This window comes from Bactrocera dorsalis, chromosome 4 (assembly GCF_023373825.1).
Source record: "Bactrocera dorsalis isolate Fly_Bdor chromosome 4, ASM2337382v1, whole genome shotgun sequence".
NCBI lineage: Eukaryota > Metazoa > Arthropoda > Insecta > Diptera > Tephritidae > Bactrocera > Bactrocera dorsalis.
The window spans coordinates 74,313,320-74,332,920 of NC_064306.1; the positions used below are offsets into that span (position 1 = coordinate 74,313,320).

The 19,601-nt window shown below is 33.4% G+C and overlaps 2 protein-coding genes across 4 annotated transcripts; one reads left to right on the plus strand and one right to left on the minus strand.

The window, feature by feature from the left end:
• Positions 1 to 1,159: 1,159 nt before the first annotated feature.
• Positions 1,160 to 1,963, minus strand: LOC105228301 (uncharacterized). The gene is made up of 3 exons (XM_011208079.4): positions 1,805 to 1,963; positions 1,425 to 1,722; positions 1,160 to 1,362 (listed from the first exon to the last, which is right to left on the minus strand). Exons 1-3 carry the CDS (start codon positions 1,848 to 1,850, stop codon positions 1,350 to 1,352), a joined length of 357 nt encoding a protein of 118 aa, XP_011206381.1. The 5' UTR covers positions 1,851 to 1,963; the 3' UTR covers positions 1,160 to 1,349.
• A 1,162-nt stretch (positions 1,964 to 3,125) lies between these two features.
• Positions 3,126 to 19,271, plus strand: LOC105228302 (uncharacterized). 3 transcript variants are annotated; one of them, XM_011208080.4, is made up of 8 exons: positions 3,126 to 3,283; positions 10,791 to 11,592; positions 11,670 to 11,967; positions 12,038 to 12,914; positions 12,990 to 13,293; positions 13,362 to 13,516; positions 13,577 to 13,732; positions 15,509 to 19,271. In XM_011208080.4, the coding sequence occupies exons 2-8, from the start codon at positions 10,907 to 10,909 to the stop codon at positions 18,508 to 18,510; spliced, it is 5,478 nt and encodes a 1,825-aa protein (XP_011206382.2). In that variant the 5' UTR covers positions 3,126 to 3,283; positions 10,791 to 10,906; the 3' UTR covers positions 18,511 to 19,271. The 3 variants fall into 3 exon arrangements, with proteins under 3 accessions (XP_011206382.2, XP_049311357.1, XP_011206383.2); XM_049455400.1 differs by lacking the exon at positions 3,126 to 3,283 and adding an exon at positions 3,591 to 4,057 and having other exon boundaries at positions 12,041 to 12,914; XM_011208081.4 differs by lacking the exon at positions 3,126 to 3,283 and adding an exon at positions 3,597 to 4,057.
• The last annotated feature ends 330 nt before the right edge of the window (positions 19,272 to 19,601 follow it).

Here is a 19,601-nt window from a genome sequence, read left to right on the forward strand (position 1 = left end):
GTACTATTTCCTAAGGTATAAAACTGTATGTTCAATTATTACCAAAAGTCCTACGCATCACATTCTAATATCTCAGATGTGAAATTTAATGCTTTTGAGTTATTTATTTAGTGAATTATTAAAAATTACAGTTATAAAGGAAAAGGACGTAGTTATCAGCCGTTTTCATTACAATGTATGAGGAGATGCCAAATTGACTGTTGTTTTCAGAAAGTTTGGGCGTTTTAGTTTTGGTCCTTTCTCAGGTTAAGACTTTGTACCTATTAGAGGCAGGATCACGCAAACTTAAAAGATTTTAAACCGTAGATATTTATCCACACTTGTCCAAGATTCCTTTTTTTTAAGTTAATATCTGATTAAGTTATAGCACCACATAGTGTCTCGCTTATCGAATTTCGCCCATATGCACTACCAACCTGTTTTGGGGACCAAGTATCATTTTAGGGGCATGCGAATATTCGAAATTTCGAATTATTCGACGCGAATCGAACCGAATTATTCGATCCGAGATTCGATCCGTATATTCGCATTATTCGAATAATTTTAATATTTGACTATTTGCATGATTTTTTAATTAGCGCCAGTAGTATCTGAATCTCGTTCATGCATCTGACGTACATCTGTCATTCTCGTTTCAAATATTCAAAAAATCAAACATTGGTTATTTTTTATTATGTTGTTGTTAATAAATGTCTAAATCAATTTGAATTAAATAATAGTTTTATTTTCTTTAATTTTGCTCTATTACTACAATAGCATAATCTATTTAAGATTTTAATTCTTCGAATATTTCGAATTGCTCGAATTATTCGAATCGTTCGAACTATACGAAATATACGATATTTGACTCGAATATCGAATCGAATCCTTAGATTAGATCGAACTGGATTCGCATACCCCTACTAAATTTCATTAAAGTACCTACATTACATATACGACAACATTGACATAGTTCAGCGAGTTAAAAGACAGCGGCTACGCTGGCTAGGTCATGTTGTCCGGATGGATGAAAACACTCCAGCTCTGAAAGTATTCGACGCAGTACCCGCCGCGGGAAGCAGATGAAGAGGAAGACCTTCACTCCGTTGGAAGGACCAAGTGGAGAAGGACCTGGCTTTTTTTTTTTACTCTTCTTGTCATCCTGATCATTTATATTATATATACATATATGTATATATCTTTATTAGTTGACTATCAAGACTGTTATTTACATATATGTATAAAGGATTGGTTATCTACCCGGTATAAAACCTCTAAAATGTGAAATGATGTAAAAAGTTAAGATCGCCGGAAAATATTAAAAATTCAGATGATCTTATGCGGTTTTACAGTAAAAGGTGGATATTTTTTTATTGGTAATTTCTAAAATAAAAAAGAAACATTTTAGCTTCAAGTTTCAATACATTACTTTCTACATTACATACTTGTCATGGTGTTTATTAACGCTATCCGTATCATCTGGAAGTTTTTCAGTATTTTTTTCATTAAATCTTTGCATTTTCACCGTTGCTGTTCCTGTTGGAGGAGGTGGATGGCCGCCTACCGCGGATGTTTTTCCTTGCCCCAAACTTGTAGACACTATAGTTCTATCCACTGATATGGAACTAGATGTGGAATTCACCGGAAATGCTACTCTCTTATTGAGATTCAATCGAGTACGTCCATGTGGTTGAGTTACGTTATTCAAAAAGGGTGGATCATTCCAACCAGGAGTAAGTGATCCTGAGTACAAAACCAGTTCGCTAAATTATATTTGAAGCCATATTGTTTGAATATTGTGGACTTGTTTCTTGCCAATTGTTACCTGGGAAGGGTTTAGACTGGTGTGTAGCCGGTAATTTTTCCGCCATAAATGTTATTTTAAAAGTGCCAAATATCCAAAACTGTGGAGAATGATGATATTTTCATTTAGTTTTCACTTTATCGGTTCAAAGTCAAATTATCGACTTTTAGCGATGGAATAATACTTTGCAACAAAAATAGTAAAGAATAGGGGTATTCTCTTGCTCTTGCAGAACCCTTGCACAGGGCGAGAATTGCATATATTTCCTCCTGGTGCACCGGCACAACAACAAGCACACACAGAAAATTATTTGCAATGGCTGCAAAATATGTCAGACCAAAACCCATGTATATTTGCGTGCAATGTCACGCAAAAATATAATTGCAACCCTGTTTTAGCTGTCATTTTACATAAAGACGTATTACATTGTTAAATTGTGGAGGAAGGTAAGTTTTAAATAGATTTTATAATTTCTTTTTAAATTATAAAGATTTGTTACAGTTTTTTGTTAAAAATGTATGCAGAAGGTGCGACAATTCGCAATAGCCATGCATAATAGTCGTTCACAATAAGTTGACCGAATCAGCCGTTCATATATCACTAGATTCTGCAATGGGTGCTCTCGTGCCCTTGTATGTATAATTCGGTATAGGATTTTTGCAGTCTGCAATCTTGCCCCCTATTCTCTTTTTAGCAGTACTAATGGATATTTCATGTATCGACAGCGTACTGTAAACTCATCTCAAATCTATTTTAAACGCTATATACTGTATTAATTACTGTAGTTTTAGTTGTTCATAGTCTACAGTTGAATCCCCTCAAATGTTTATCAAATGTCATCATTTGGTGAGAGACCCCATCTTTCGACAATAACTGCTTTATAGTGGCAAAGAGCAATCGATTCCTTCCGCGCCCTTTTTTCAGCGGCCATATTAGTTATAACCCTGAGATACCTTAGACCCGGTATTCAAGATACCGCTACGTCATCTGCAGCCACGTTCCTCAATTTTTTCTATTCATGATCCAGATAACAAGGGGGCGAATTACCCTTGAGAGATTTGTACGTAAATAAGTTTCAGATCGTTTTCTGAATTCGGCCTTGGTAAATTTCTGGTATAACATAGATTTAACCTTTAGTTGATAGTTGGCCAATAGAGAGCGTAAACACAACAACAAAGCACAATGAACTATGAAAATTGTTAATGCATTTAGATGTTCTTAAATGCATTCATATTGCCTATGATAAAAATTTCATGTGGCAATAAAATTCCAAAGCTAGTTGGCAATAATAAATGCTTGTGTACACGCGGCGCATAAACAGCTTTTTGGTATATACATATATAATGTATATGTATATAAGGTTACTTATTTTTTGTGAGTTGAATAGAATATAATAACAATATTCCGTCAATTTAGTTGTACCAAACAAACTCAAACAGTACACATTGCTATTGTGTTAATTTATAAAAGTGAAAGCAGAAAACTATTTGCAGTGAAGAGGTAATTAATTTGGCTGAAAATACATTGACAAGAGTTAATTTGATTGCAGTCAGTCGTACTTTACTGCGTCATAACTTTTTGAGTATTATTAATATTATGTTTTTTCGTTTTTTAACTTCATTTGTTTTTTGCTCTATGCTTTTATGTTTTTCGTTATTATATGTGCTACCAGATAAAATATTGACATACTTTAAAAATTAATTTATGGAGAATGAAAATACGATTTGGGAAAGTGAAGAAAAGAAATAAATTGTATAACAAACTTTTTTAAAAATGTTTTTAAATAAAGAATTTTTAGTATTTCAAATTGCATATATAATAAATCTCCACTATTTTGCATTATTCATTGCAAGTATGTCCCTCAAAGCAAATAAAGAATCTAAATGTATGATCATATTTATATAGCATAGCTTATTTATTAACCAACGATTATCTTAAAGCAATATACATAGGTGTTTTCCATTAACTCGGGAATAAAAAATATAGTAATTTTAAATAAAAAGTGAAAATATATTCTGGCCATATCAAATTCGAAACGAATTCGAAAGTGCTTACTGCTTCATCTAGGAGTAGAGAAGAGAATCAAATACAAACAAAGGAAATGACGACCAGCGGATAGAGCAAGAAATATTCGATTTCGTAATTTTTCTTTGTTTGTGCACAACATCTGAGTTAAACGCAAACAAATACGAGACATTTTGATTTTTTCATTTCTTGATAAAAGTATTAAAATCAGTTGGAATTCCAAACCAATATATTGACTAATTTCATAAGGTGAGTGATCTCTAACTTTATGGTAGAGAAAACTAAATATATTAAAACAATGTCGCAGTTAGAATTGTGTGGTAAACAAAAGTTTCTTTAGACCCAACTGAAAAATAGTAAAAAAACGTTTGTATAAAATTATATTAAAGCTAAAGCAGACTAATTTTTTATTTACTACGGTACTAAGTTCACATGGTATAAATAAATGAGTGGACTAAACAATTTGTCTAGTTTGATACATACATATTGTATATATGTATGTATATACTCACATATAAAAACCTTTTGGCCAATCTAAAATATAAGACTTATTTTTCGAAGTTGAAGGAAAAATTGAAGTATGCAGCGTATACAAAAGTTATGTTGTTTTTTACACTTGATCCATTTTTTGCACGGTTAACTGGGGCAGTAAATTACAGTGCAAAAAATAACTTCCAAAAAATATTTTTTTTTTCATACAAATTCACTATCAGGGTCAATTAAAAAAATACCATTTCACAAAAAATCTATCTATTCGAACAGTGAGAAAACAATTAAAATATTGCAGATTTATACATATATGTATTATTGATAAAAGGAACAATCAAAAAGTATTCTTGGAATGACAAAAAAAGTAATATTAAATATCACATTTATGTAAATATTGTATATAACATGTTTATGTTTTAAAAAAATCCACCATTAATCGCTGCAGCAATGATCCCCTGATACAGTGGTTGAATAAATGAAGTCGTATTTTGAAAAGAAACACTAACTTCAAATTATCGTTAACAATATTTGTATGGTCCGTCGTCGATGAGCATCAAAACATTGAACGCTGATACTGTCTCACTTTAGACCTTTATTTGAATACTTATTCGAATAGATAAAGATACCTCGTATTACAATAAAATGTTTTAAATTGAATCATATCTATATTTACGTATAGGATTTTGATTTTATTGCAAAAAAATATTGAATTAAAATAAAAAACAGGCATAAAAAAGGTAAATAGGGAGTGCAGAAAAAAATCGTGTAAAAAGTAAGTGCAAAAAGAAGATCAAGTGTACTTATTTACCCTGCGTATTATATATCGTCACCAAACATGTAAAATACGCACATTTTCGGAAATTTACAGGAGAAAGAATGAAACACGTTATAAAATGGAACATGAGTTAAACAAAATTTAAATATTGGTAAAAACTGGGTTATATCTGATAGTAGAACCTTAAAATGTTGTAGATACATACATACATATGTACTTATATGTACATATGTAATTTGTAAGTAGTGGGTCGTAATCAATGAAACACTCAATTTCAAATTTTTTGTTCATACGTTACATATTTTGCATTTTACTTACATACATACATATGTATGTATAAGCATATTTTCAAATTTCGTTTGATGTTAATATGTTAAGAAGGGAGTCTGCTTTAGAGGCCTTAAAAAATCGAGTTTGTTTTTTTTGCAGGGAAAGAAATAATTGATTAAGGGGGTATTCTGGTCTAGACGCATGAATTTTAGGCATTTTTTAAACTAAGATAAAAAAAATCCATTTTTTCATTTGCTTTTTTTTTTTTTTTTTTTTATTGACATTTTAATAATATACATGGTATGATTTCAACCCTTGTAGACACAAAAAACAAGAAGATTCTTCATTAGTAAGGATGTCGTTATCGGGTTGACCATTTTCAAAAACAAAATAGCGTCGAATTGAAAAAAAGAAAAAATTTTACGATTTTTTCCACCTTTTCGAATTTTTAAAAATACTTCGAGTCAAAGTTTTTGGAAAACCAAGACACGATAGAGCATTGTATAAAGAAGATATATATCAAATTTCAAAGGAATCGGTTCAGTAGAACTTGAGATATCATGTCAACCAACTCAATAAAAGTAGTTTCGAGAAAAACGCGTTTAAAGTTTAGGCGACAATTCTAGTGAGCACGGACGCCGCGTCACAAAATCGGCTGTATCTTCGAAAATAAGTCGAATTTTGAAAAATCCTTCCATGGTCATATTTTTGAAAGTTTAAACTTTAAAATCGATTTTTTCAAAATCCTAGACCAGATTTAAGGGGGTATAAATTTTCGCAGTTTCTATCAGAAACAAAAACTTCGGGGAAACTTTAGTATACGATCCCACGATTTCAGGGTTAAAAGTGATATGGTTGAATAGGGCTGATGCTCCAGATTAAGAAAATATATGATTGTTGCCGCCGCAAACTTATAGTTTTCGAGATATTTGCATTTAAAGTTGAAAATTTTGCAAATTTTATCTTGCAATTTCTCGATTTCTAGTAATTATTTATTTCATATTATGCACTTATACTTCATTACATTGTTTCTATATATTTATTTTTTAGTAATTATTTAGTTATTTGCTTAAAATAAGCATTTTATATTTTACACAATTTTCATTCCATGCACAATAACAAAAGTATTCCGTGTTTACAGATATTAAGTGTTGCCATAATTACACATTTATCAAAGGAATAAGAATGGATATAAAAACTCAAACGCAGAAAACAAATACCATCTGAAATAAATTTTCCATTGTAATAAGAAAAGTTTTAAGGCGTATAAGTATGTTTAATCTAATAATTTAATAAAAGGATCATAATGATTATTTGCAACACAACAAAGGTAAAACAGGGTAAACATTAGTCCATTCGCGTCCCACTTCTTTCTGTATTGGCGGCCTTCGGCCGCGCTCAAAAAAAATAACCCTGGCCGATCCAACACCGGGGTGTGTCAGGTTTTTTTTTGAGTAAAAGTCCTTTTTGCGTTGGCGGCCTTCGGCCGCGCTCAAAAAAAATAACCCTGGCCGATCCAACACCGGGGTGTGTCAGGTTTTTTTTTGAGTAAAAGTCCTTTTTGCGTTGGCGGCCTTCGGCCGCGCTTAAAAAAAAATAATCCTGGCCGATCCAACACCGGGGCGTGTCAGGTTTTTTTTGAGTAAAAGTCCTTTTTGCGTTGGCGGCCTTCGGCCGCGCTTCAAAAAAAATAATCCTGGCCGATCCAACACCGGGGCGTGTCGGATTTTTTTTGAGTAAAACTCCTTTTTGCGTTGGCGGCCTTCGGCCGCGCTTCAAAAAAAATAACCTTGGCCGATCCAACACCGGGGTGTGTCAGGTTTTTTTTTGAGTAAAAGTCCTTTTTGCGTTGGCGGCCTTCGGCCGCGCTTAAATAAAAATAACTGGACGATCCAACACCGGGGTGTGTCGGATTTTTTTTTGAGTAAAACTCCTTTTTGCGTTGGTGGCCTTCGGCCGCGCTTCAAAAAAAATAATCCTGGCCGATCCAACACCGGGGCGTGTCAGGTTTTTTTTGAGTAAAAGTCCTTTTTGCGTTGGCGGCCTTCGGCCGCGCTTCAAAAATATAACCCTGGCCGATCCAACACCGGGGTGTGTCGGATTTTTTTTGAGTAAAGCTCCTTTTTGCGTTGGCGGCCTTCGGCCGCGCTTCAAAAAAAATAACACTGGACGATCCAACGCCGGGGTGTGACGGATTTTTTTTTTGAGTAAAACTCCTTTTTGCGATGGCGGCCTTCGGCCGCGCTTCAAAAAAAATAACCCTGGCCGATCCAACATCGGGGTGTGTCGGATTTTTTTTTTGAGTAAAGCTCCTTTTTGCGTTGGTGGCCTGCCCGATCAAAAATTATGATGTATGAAGAAAAGGGGCAATGATTTATGTATTTGGGGTATAATCTTATTTTTTATTCATTTTGATTCATTTTTATTCGTTTGATAAATGTGTAATTATGGCAACACTTATTATCTGTCAACACGGAATACTTTTGTTATTGTGCATGTAATGAAATTTGTGTAAAATATAAAATGCTTATTTTAAGCAAATAACTAAATAAATACTAAAAAATAAATATGTAGAAACAATGTAATGATAAGTGCATAAAAAGTGCATAATATGAAATAAATAATTACTAGAAATCGAGAAATTGCAAGATAAAATTTGCAAAATTTTCAACTTTAAATGCAAATATCTCGAAAACTATAAGTTTGCGGCGGCAACAATTATATATTTTCTTAATCTGGAGCATCAGATCTATCTAACCATACCACTTTTAACCCTGAAATCGTGGGATCGTATACTAAAGCCGACCCAAAACTTCAAAGAGATTCATATTTGCCAATAACTTTTCTTCTAGTTAAACTAAGTAAATTCCAAAACAATGTGTAGAATTCTAAAGATAATAAACTTTGCCCCAATTCCATACGACGTTTTGTTTTTTTTTTATCCTTCTCGCCAATTAAGAAAAATCGTAAAAATGAAAAACCGAGAAATCGCGCGTCAAAGTTTTCATTTTCTGCCCAAGCGCCCATACATCCACTATTTCTCTTCTATAATCGACAATATTTTGAATTCCCATCTATAACTTTGGGGACATATTCTTAGCTCCCCCCTTAAGTCAAAGATATTCTACCGAATTACCAAGAGTTTCTTGGGATATGTTAACATAATGTTAATAATATGTTCACTATATTGCTTTGTTTGTTAATTTATTTTTGTATTACTTTGTACAAGGAAAATCTGAATCACCTCTTCTTTCCTTTTATTGAGTTTCTAGCTAACTTTTAATACAATTAATATGTTACTTCAAAGACAGATTATAATTGATATTTTTCTATAATGTTGTGCTGTACTGTACTCTCATACTCATAGGTTACCCCTTACATCGGATATCAGTGAAAACTTATCTGTTTGTAATCTTTCGCATTGTTGTTTTTTATTGAAGCGTATAAATTTAAAAGTTTCTATAAATTTACCTTTTCTCATTCTGTTTATGAAGAAAGTATACTATTTCTTCGACTTTATGTATGTCCCTAACGACATTGTAATATCGGATCACCGCCCAAATTTGGTGGAAACTCTATATCTCGGGATCTACACGACCAAATTTGACGTCTAACATTCCTGAGATAAAATACCCCACAAGAAATGGTCTAATGACGTCAAATCACAACCTTTTGGAGGTCATTTACTGCCATCTGCAAACTTCTTCATTACACATCTGCAAACTTCTTTCGCAATAATTCGGTTGTTGCTCGCACTGTGTTGCTCGTAGCCCTATCTTGTTGGAACCAGAGGCTATCAAGATCAACTTTTTCAAATTGCGCCATAAAAAGTTGGTTATCACCAGCTTCATTTCGAAAGAAGATGGATCGATGATTCCACCAGACCAAAAGTCACACCAAACTGTAAATTTAGATGACTTTCTTCGCACATGAAACGACTGTTGTGTATATTTACCGTACCACTGAATGAAAATGAGCTTCATCGCTGATTTTCTTAAAAAAATCGCTATAGTTTTGAAGTGTATTCCAATGGCTTCAGTTCCCTAATGAGAACAATATTATAGTGATGCAAGTCCAAAGCTTTTTCCAAAATCCGCCAGGATGTGGTTTGAGACAGTCCCAATTCTTGAGAACGTCTTGAAATCGACAAATTGTGATCTTCAGCAAGCAACACTTTTTTGGACGGCAGCAATATTTTCTTCGAGCGGTCCTTGTCCTTTTGGAATTTAGAAATTATGTAAAGAAAATATACGCTTACAATTTTCAACAATTCGACGAAACGAAAAGTTACAAATGGAGAACAATTATTTTTCTAATAAAATTTAATAATTTGTAAACTTTGTTCTTGTGTATATATTTCCATGATGAAATTGTAAACATTACTGAATACAATGAAACAAAAATCACAGATAATGACAAATTAAAAATGGCCAAAAGGACACTTAGAACTCATATTATCCCTACTGGAAAAATCGGTATATGAAACATTATTATACTAAATGTAATGAATTTCGTTATTATACCAAATCTTATGCCGACTTCCACTCTCAAAAGAAGAGTTTTAAAGATATCTAGTTTCAATTTAGAGAGAACATTTTTGACGTCATTCGCTATCGCGCTATGGAAGCTTTTTTTTTAATCTTCCTATTTTTTTTATTGAAATCATATGCAATTTGTTTTATGTTAATACACCCAACTCTTTTTTTTACACGATAGATACGTTCCTCAGAAAACCGTGTAAAAATGAGGCGTTTCCTATAGTAAAATGGGGGATACGTTCCATGTCATCTGAAAACCGTGGAAGATGAAATAAAGAACTATATTTACTTCGAAAAACCGCGTAAAAAATGTTGAAAACTATAAAATTTCAGATATGCATACAAATTGTATATTTATATGGCATTTTATTGAGCATTAAAACTTAAAATATATAATTCATGCAGCTGAAAAATTGGTAGATTAAGCAAAAAACAAAAGAAATCTGTTAATCCAGAATTAAGAACAGAAAAATTATAAATAAAGAAAAAAATATTTACATAGCTACATAACTATTCGTCACTACTTGATAACAAGCGCAATTGTTTGCGACGAACTGGACTAAAGTCGGTATCATCACTGGAAAATGGATATTTCAGCAATGTAAATATCATGCGAACAAAATGTGTAGGTAAGAGTTATCGAATAAAGGGATTTCCCAGTCACTACTATGTACATATGTTCATTTCAGCAATGGTGCTAAGTGTGGTAAAAACAAACATAACTACAAGACAGTGATTTTGAAACTGTACTAGATTAAATTTTTCTTACAACTTTTTTTTTTAACCGTGTGACTTCAAAAACACTTGAAAAACCGTGTGAAAAGAAACCGTGTAAAAAATAGTTGGGTGTACTTAAGATACATAAATGTATATTTATGAAATAATAAAATTGTATCGTATTGTTTTTCAGAAATAGCAATATTGCATTCAGAAAATAAGTGATTACTGGATTATAATTGCATAAATAGCTCCCTTGGAGTATAGTGCTGCTTTTAGCACTGATTTCCTGAGAATTTTAAGTGGAAGATGTCTGCAGATTCACCACGGCGGCAATCGCGTGGCATAGCCGCACCTGCAGTTGTGCCTCCCCAAGTTGTAAGCGATCGTTCAATTTTAGACTCTGCGTTTGGGTTCATCAGCGATGTTACACTAGTGGCACAGCAGTCACATACTGAGCCCAAAGATACAATTATTTGGGCACGGTTTGAGACGGCTGCTGATATAAGTGATCCATGTTTCGGTATAGACTGGGAAATGGAGGGAAGTGCAGCTCCACCATTGCTTCTACTATTAGGATACGGTCTTGGCGTTCAAGTATGGGCTATACCTGCTAACGGGGAGGCTATTGAAGTGCTATCATGGCGCCATGGTGTTGTGTCAACATTACGAGTCCTACCAACGCCGACCTTAGTACGATCCGCGAATGAACATGGACGTGCTGATGAATCGATAGATATATATGCTGAAAAACGCCCTATTATTGCATTAGTGGACAGTAGTACGGCTTCTTCACAGCTTCAGTTCTGTACAATAAATTTTGTTTCACTTAAAACTGGAAAGCAAGTGAAGACGATTAAATTTAAAAACGTAATTTTGGACGTACTTGCCAATCGTTCTTCCATTGTTATTGTATTTCATGAACGTATAGCTGTTTTCGATGCCCGTACTTTGGAAGATCGGCTTTCAATAACTACATGTTATCCAAGTCCTGGGTAAGTAAGATGCGATGCATTGTATATCATTGTAATTAAATAATAAAATTAATGAATATGAATTGTTACCTTTGAAGGATCAATCCAAATCCTGTTGCTCTTGGTCAACGCTGGCTAGCTTATGCTGAGCAAAGGCTGATTCCCTCAAAGCGTAGCGGTGGAGGCTGGGATGGTGAGGGTGTAGCCAGTTACACAGCAACTGTATTAAATGCTGCAAAGTCGTTTGGAAAAGGGTTGCGAGAGCTTGGTGAACAGGTAGCAGCAGGTTTGACAGGAACGTCAAGTAGTGGCAGTATATCAAAAAATAGTAGTTTCGATTCCATTACTGGTGTTGAAGCTAAACAATCTGGGATTGTTACGATAATGGATATAGAGGTTAACATTATATACAAGTTGTTTATAGTAATTGTGTATTGTAATTTTACTTTTTTTCTTCTTTTTTCAGAAGACTATTAAAGATTACAGCCCCACCTCAATGACATCTGCTACTGGCGGTGCTAATGAGGAGCCCATTATTGCACATTTTGTCGCTCACGCAGAAGCTATTGTTGCAATGGAGTTTGATAATTCAGGCATGCTATTACTTACCGCCGATCGTCGCGGTCATGATTTTCACGTTTTCCGTATACAGCCACATCCCGCAAGCCCTAGCCTTTCAGCGGTACATCATTTATATGTATTACATAGGGGCGACACTAGTGCAAAGGTCCAAAACATTACATTTTCACTAGATTCACGTTGGGTAGCGGTGTCGACATTAAGAGGAACTACTCATGTATTTCCAATTACACCTTATGGTGGTCAAATGGGAGTGCGGACACATACATCTTTACATGTTGTTAATAAGTTGTCACGATTTCATCGCTCAGCGGGCTTATCTGTAGAAGGCCGTTCAAATTCTCCAATATCACATTCAGAAAGTACCACTTTTATGCAATCCTTGCAACCTTACCATAATACAACTCTACCACCATTTCCGCGTCCCACAATTGTGCAAGCTTTAGCTCAACTACGACAACCGTTTGCACTCGGATCACCTCCTGGGTCTGCAGGACTTGTTATGCCGGGTAAAATTGGTGTAGGTAGTAGTAGCATAACAGCTGCTTCTCAACGACAAAGGCATTCTTCCCTATCTGATGATAACGGAAAACCTTTGAGCGTGTGTGCAATTTTTGCGAAATCGCGATCTTGGTTACTTGAACCACCAAATGTCACTCGAGAAGCATCACATCGTATGCAGCGTAAATCTGTTGATTCACTTTTCGTAATGGCTGGCCACGGTGCTCTTATACAATACGATTTGGACACTAAACTTGCATCAAGTAATAAAAAAAATCTGTTTACAAACATAAAAATTATGTAATATCTAATATGTTTTGATATTTAATATGATATAGATATTGCCAAAGATAAAATTTGTGATGATACGCCAATTGAATTAGAAGTGGAAGCTAAAGCACAATGGAATCTCGGTAGGCGAAGGGATGGATCTCATGAGTTGGCACCTCCGTTGGAAAATGATAATTGGCTTATAAAGGATAGAAATTTATGTTTGTTAGACAGCATACGTCAATATGATGAATTGGAGGAAAAAAATGAGAGTTGGGTATCTCAAGTAGAAATTATTACACACGCCGGTCCACACCGCCGTCTTTGGATGGGGCCTCAATGTGTATTCAAAACGTATAACACTCCTAGCGGGTTAGTATTAGTAATTGATATCAAACCAAAATCAGCGAAGCGAATAATGTAAGCAATTTCTAATTTAGCTCCAATCTGAACCATGTTGATGTTGAGGCTGTTGAAATAGGGGTAACAAAGTCCACAAATTCCGCATCGGCTATTCGTTCACATCCACTAAGTATGCCAGTAACGGCTGCAGCTCGATGCTCTTTGCCGGTCCTCATTGAATCGGGTTCATATAGTAAGTACATATTACAAAATTCGAAATTAAATTTTTGGATAAGTTACTTTTTAATTTTAGGTAGTGTAGAACAAAGTCCAAAACTGATGGATCGTTTTCGCCACGAGCATTTGGATTCAGATTTTGCAATGGCGCATGGTGATTCTCGATTAAAGGAGGACTTGGCCGATGCTATGCGCGAATCACCATCTGTGTCGGATGATCGAAAAAGTACATGTAAGTAAATGCAAAGTTTTGTTAGTAGGGGCGGTGGTGCATGTTTCCGATATTTTATTCCGTTCTTCCCAACTACTGATTTAACCCTGGACGGTCACCGTTATTTTGCTGCTTTTTGCAAACGACGATGATTGTTAGTCGAATCGACTAACAAAGCACGTCTAGGGTTAAGGTTGCCAATGTACAATTATAACGAAGATCATTATATCAGTTGCGCAATAATTACACCACAAACTTTTTGTAAATTTCGTCTTGATCCCTTGTTCACTTTCATATATGTATTATATGTGTAGAATGTCATTACTGTGATCTGTTTAAGAGAAAGCATTATATTAATGCGCAATTTATTTATACATCTTTTTAGATGTTATGAGAAGTTTTTCCTATTTCGTGGCGTCTTTGGTTTTATTTGTTTTGTTTTATACTTAGTGTTTCACTCCAACGGATGATAATTTCTTATGTGAAGATATTAGATAAAGAAATAAATTTTTTTATACACATATAGTATATCATATTGAAATATGAGTGTTAAAAAAATAGAAATGAGGTTACTATACTCAATATTTAAAGTAGAGTCTTATATAATATAACGAGTTTAACATTTTGTACTATGAGACATTTAATAGTAAAAGGATAAAAGTAGATGCTGTGATAAGAATTGTTTCTGATAATGAAAATTTATTATTCTATTCATTTGTGTGTTATAAAATATCTGCTATCGTCAATGTTGTAATATATTCCTATTTAATATGAAAATGGGTTACTCCTAAACTTTAAATATAACTAAAACATAATTATACGCCGAAAGGTATTATTTCGCTTTTTAATAATGTATTTACACGTATGTATAATTATTAGTACTGAAAGTTAATTGAATTATCCTACTGCATCAACTAATATAATTGAACTGTATCAATAATGTAAATTCCCGAATCAAACTCATACAAATCAGACGAAATTCAGGGATTAAAAATACATTTTTGAATAATTGAGAAAAGGACTATGAAAGTAACTGTGATTTTACATGCTATATATGTATTCATACTTTCATTTGATTGCTTATATTTCTTGATTGCTGATAGAATTCGACTTAATGATCAGTATGCTCTTCATTAAATTCACATTTTTTATTTTAAAATATTGAAGATGTTGGGAACGCATTGATATATAAAAAAACATTGAAAGAGAAGACGAGAGAAGAATAGATTTAGAAAAAGCCAAAGGCAGGTATTGGTAATTAAGAAACAATTATTTCCAAAAGAAGTGGACAATTCTGATTTATTTTAAATATAAAGCGGATATTGCCTTAAATAATTCAGCATGGATTACTTGATTTTATAAAAAATTAGTTTTGTAACAACTGCTTACATTATCATTTACAATACATCTTCATATGAATAATCAATTAGTTTGGTTGAAACAATATTGTAAAATGCTTTTGTTTCTCATTACGTTAAGTTACAATGTTTTATGTTGCATTGCTTTGCTTTTGTTAAGTTTTATAGTTGCACAGCAGCTTACCAAATTTAAATGAACTATTTCGTAACTACTTTTGCTGCAATTTATTTGCTTTTTCTCGGAGCATTGAGACACTAAGGTTACTTTTTTGATATGACGATTAGTTTGATTTAATAAGGGATAACGGGCCTAAATATGAATAGATTCCACAGCACTGCGAACATTCATTTACAAAGAAAAATGCTTTTGGCTTTTTGTTAATGCTTCTTTCTCACAATATCTTTTGTTTTCTTCTCTTTCTCTGTATTTTTATTGAAGGTCGATTAGCGTCTGGGGTTGCTTCGTCTGATAATGTCCCATTCTACGATGCCCGCGCAGATCCTGACATTGGTGAAGACGATTCTGATAACAGCCTGAAAGCCATGGTTTCATATCCCCCCTCTCTCACCTCGACGTCAGAAACACTGACTGCAATGGGTACTTGGAATTTGGTTTCTGATGTCGATTCCGACCAATGTAAAAGAGTTCAGCTCTGTTGTGATGAAAATAAGAAAACTTTTGAGATTCCAAAATCGTCTACACCTTCAGTAGAAAAAGTAGTTAATCCTCTGGGGACGGTAACAACAGTTTTTTCAGGCATTTCAACTGACGTAAAAAGAGACATTCTGGATGAAGTGGTATCGCAATTAGCTGCCGAAGAGAGTATTATACACGAAAATTGTGATGAGTCTTTGTTTCGTCCCGTTGTGGCGATATTATGTGACGATAATATTAATCAAACAGCGGGAAAAACTATAGAAAGTGAAGAATTCTGTAAACCACCTGAGTTAATAAAAAATAAACTTATAGTGCCAGTCATAGCAAAAGAAGTAGATGCCGAGTTAAGCAGAAAGGAGAGGAACCAAAAAAGTGGAAGAATAAAATATCAAAATGTGAAGAAATTAGATTTATGCTCAACAGAAAGTGATAAGCCAACAACTGCTGTTCTAATCACTGAAGCTGGGAACATTCAGCAACACGTGAGCTCTGAAATTGGACACATGGTGGAACTGGTCCATGGAAACAACGTGAACAGCGGAAATTTATGTGGCAATACGAACACAATCGAAACGAAAAAAAACCTAAAAAGCTTATCATCAGTTAAGGAAGATGTCATAGAATTTAAACGAATGACACCTTTACCTATTGAGAAGACTCGAAATAAAATTTTAAAAGATAGAGAACTTGTTAAAGGTCATTTATCTCAAATTGAAAGTGAAACAAATAGTAAGGGCCTAACATCACCTGATACAAAAAATAACTCGAAAAAAATAAATTTTCTAAAGGATAACGCACAACTTAATCAAACTTTATCAGACAACGTTTCAATCGAGATTAATGAAAATAAGAAGGTACCGTTCACTAATTTTATAAAATCAACTGTATGTGCAGATACTTCAAAAGTAAATACTCCAATCGGGGAACCCGCAAACAATAGCAATAATATTAAAACATTGTCTAAAAACAATATTAAATGCGATAAATTAAGTAAAGAGATCGAGTTAAAACCAGAAATTGGAATAGAGGCTGCCAGTACAAGCAAATCACATGAGAAGAAAGATACAATTACAAGTGCCAGTAAAGTCATTGAAAATACAGCTGACAAAGTAAATGAAGCTCACGATGATGCTAGTATATGTTGTAATAAAATAATTGAACAAAACGTAACTGTTAATCTTACAAAAAAGGAAAAAAACTCATTAAAAAAGAAATCTGATAATGAAATATCAAAAAATGACGGAATTGCCGGTCATTCAGATATCGGAAAGGAAAAATTGGCATTTATCCAGTCAAACTCTGAAATTAGTGAAAGTCCACTAATTTCAAAATCAAATAATTCAGTATGGCAGACTGTAAGTAGCGACAACCAACTAAAATCTAAAGTGCAATCAAGCGATAACTTCCCAAGTTTGGGGACAATTGGTAAAACTAAAAAACCTGTTAAAATTAAAGAGAGCAATACAGATAAAAAAGGCAATATTCTTTCCGATTTATCTACACTTTCGAAACCTATTGACAATTCATGCACTGGATTAGGCGGTAATATGAAGAAGAATACTAAGAGTAAGGCAAACATCACAGAAAATAGTGAAATTAAATTGTCTGATTCATCTAAGCAACTAAAATCCATGGAAAAACAGAAAATTGATGTTAAATTAAAGGGTCAAAATAATAGTGACAGCAAATGGTCATTCGATGGATTTTCCTCACTGCAACCACTGGAATCATTACCGCCTTTGCCCGCATTAGAAAACATTGATATTTATCCATACTGTTCAATTTTAATGGAAAAAGAAAATAAATCATCTGCAAAGGCTAAAGATAATCTGTCAGAACAATTAAGTTTGATTAATTTTGATAGCCCGTTACAGGAAAATCCGAGACAAGATGGGAAAGTACTCTCACTTCCAAAAGCCCTTAGCCAACAAAATTTAATTTTCGCTTTATGTGGATCGTTGCACTGTGAAGATGATAGTATCTGCGACGAAGAGAAATTGTCAAAAGAATATCAAGTAACAATCAATTCGGAGATGGGAGATTTAACATCACCAGATTATAAGTTACTCAACGATGGCGAAGATCAATATTTAAGTTTGGAACACAGTTCTCAAGAAACTAATACTACCAATACTGGAACAACGAATGACAAATCTGTAAGTTCGGCAAATTCATCCACTTCAGAGGAAATTCTTGTTATCGAAGAGAAAAAGTTAAGTAAAAAGCAAAAGCGAAAAAGACAACAAGCAGAAACTAAAAAGCAAAAGGAAGAAATCACTTTCGAAGATGATGATGAATTACGCCCGTTAATTACAAAAATAAAATCTGATTCAGAAACTGTAGCAATTATTAATAAAAATAAATCCTCTACTTTTTCTGGATCGAACAACAAAGATGATCAAAAGCTAATTGACAACATCATTACACCTGCATCTCCAAATACAACAACCGATAGTGAAGGGCCCGTTCCTGCTACTACTTCAGATGACAATGGTTTCATTTTACCAGCGAATACTGCAACTATTAATGTTCCCATGAAACTGAAAACAAAGAGACTAGAACATAAAATTAATCTTATGGCTGCGATTGATGCTGCAACGTCATCGTCTACATCGTCTGCTGAAGAGAGTAATTTGGAAATAGAGAATAGGAAAGATAGTTCCGATCAAGATCTACCAGTCCTCGGAATGAACACATCTGAAATGCAAACAACTTTAACTAATATAAATGTAGTTCCACCGTCATGTACAACAAAGAAGAAAACTAAGCGACGCAAGAGATAAGAATTAGTCTTCGGTTTGTTTTGTATTTTGTGTGTAGTTATTACATTCTATATATATAATGCTTGCTATAATGACAATGATGGTGAGTGATGAATTTTTAGTACAGCTGTAACCAGTAATATACAAACGGTATTCTAAAACAAATAGTTATCTGGTTAATTCAGTTCTTGATAGGCATGTTCGTTGTTATGAATAATATTCAAATACTTTCAATCATCTTTGGGAATGCATACAAATGTATGCAAATCACCGAGCCGTAAAATAAATATAAAATTAATGCTTATCGTAATAAGTTTCCATTCAAGTAAACACAGAAAAAACCCGTTACTGCCATTTAGTAAATTTTGCCTAATCCGTTACTGTGGATATTTTCCGGATTTTTTTAAATTTCACCAACGTTGAAATTGAACAATCTGATTTAGATAAATATTCATATTCAATGCACAAAACATAGAAGATTAGCGGGAAGTATTAACAAATTTTGAAGACATTAATTTTGCCAATATTGATTTCATTCTCAATCGCTTCTCAAACATCCTCTATCAACCTTCGTTACAGTTCAGTTAACGATAATATTAATTTTTATAACGTACGCTATAATCCGGTGATATGTGCATTCACTTTAATTGGCATTGATTCGGACACACTAGTTTTTTAAAGATACTTATATATTTTAGAATGCAATTGTAAATAGATTAATCCGCTGTAATATCAAACTGATTTTATTTAATCAAAAATAAAATAACATATAGTAAACATTATTTAATTAAATATATATGAAAGCAACCATTGAAGGTATGTATTAAATTAAATTTTTATTTCACTCTTTGCGTACATGAAAGCATATTTTGACATATATGGTAATTGGATTCATGTCAGGCAGCTTGGGAGGGAAAGAAGAACCAGGGAATTTACCTAAACTAATAAAATTTATTTTATAATATATTATCATAAATTACATATACATATATAAATATATATATTTTTATAAATATATATATTTTTATAAATATATATATTTTTATAAATATATATATTTTTATAAATATATATTTAGAGATACACTGTTGGTCTTAGGTTAGACGCACCAA

Excerpts from the sequence above, each read along its gene's own strand:
- LOC105228301 (XM_011208079.4), bottom strand. The coding sequence starts at position 1,850 with ATGGCGGAAAAATTACCGGCTACACACCAGTCTAAACCCTTCCCAG. Across the intron at positions 1,723-1,804 it reads CCAGTCTAAACCCTTCCCAG|GATCACTTACTCCTGGTTGG; the intron begins GTAACAATTGGC and ends TTTTGTACTCAG.
- LOC105228302 (XM_011208080.4), top strand. The coding sequence starts at position 10,907 with ATGTCTGCAGATTCACCACGGCGGCAATCGCGTGGCATAGCCGCACCT. Across the intron at positions 11,968-12,037 it reads TTACGATAATGGATATAGAG|AAGACTATTAAAGATTACAG; the intron begins GTTAACATTATA and ends TTCTTTTTTCAG. Across the intron at positions 13,294-13,361 it reads ACGTATAACACTCCTAGCGG|CTCCAATCTGAACCATGTTG; the intron begins GTTAGTATTAGT and ends TTTCTAATTTAG.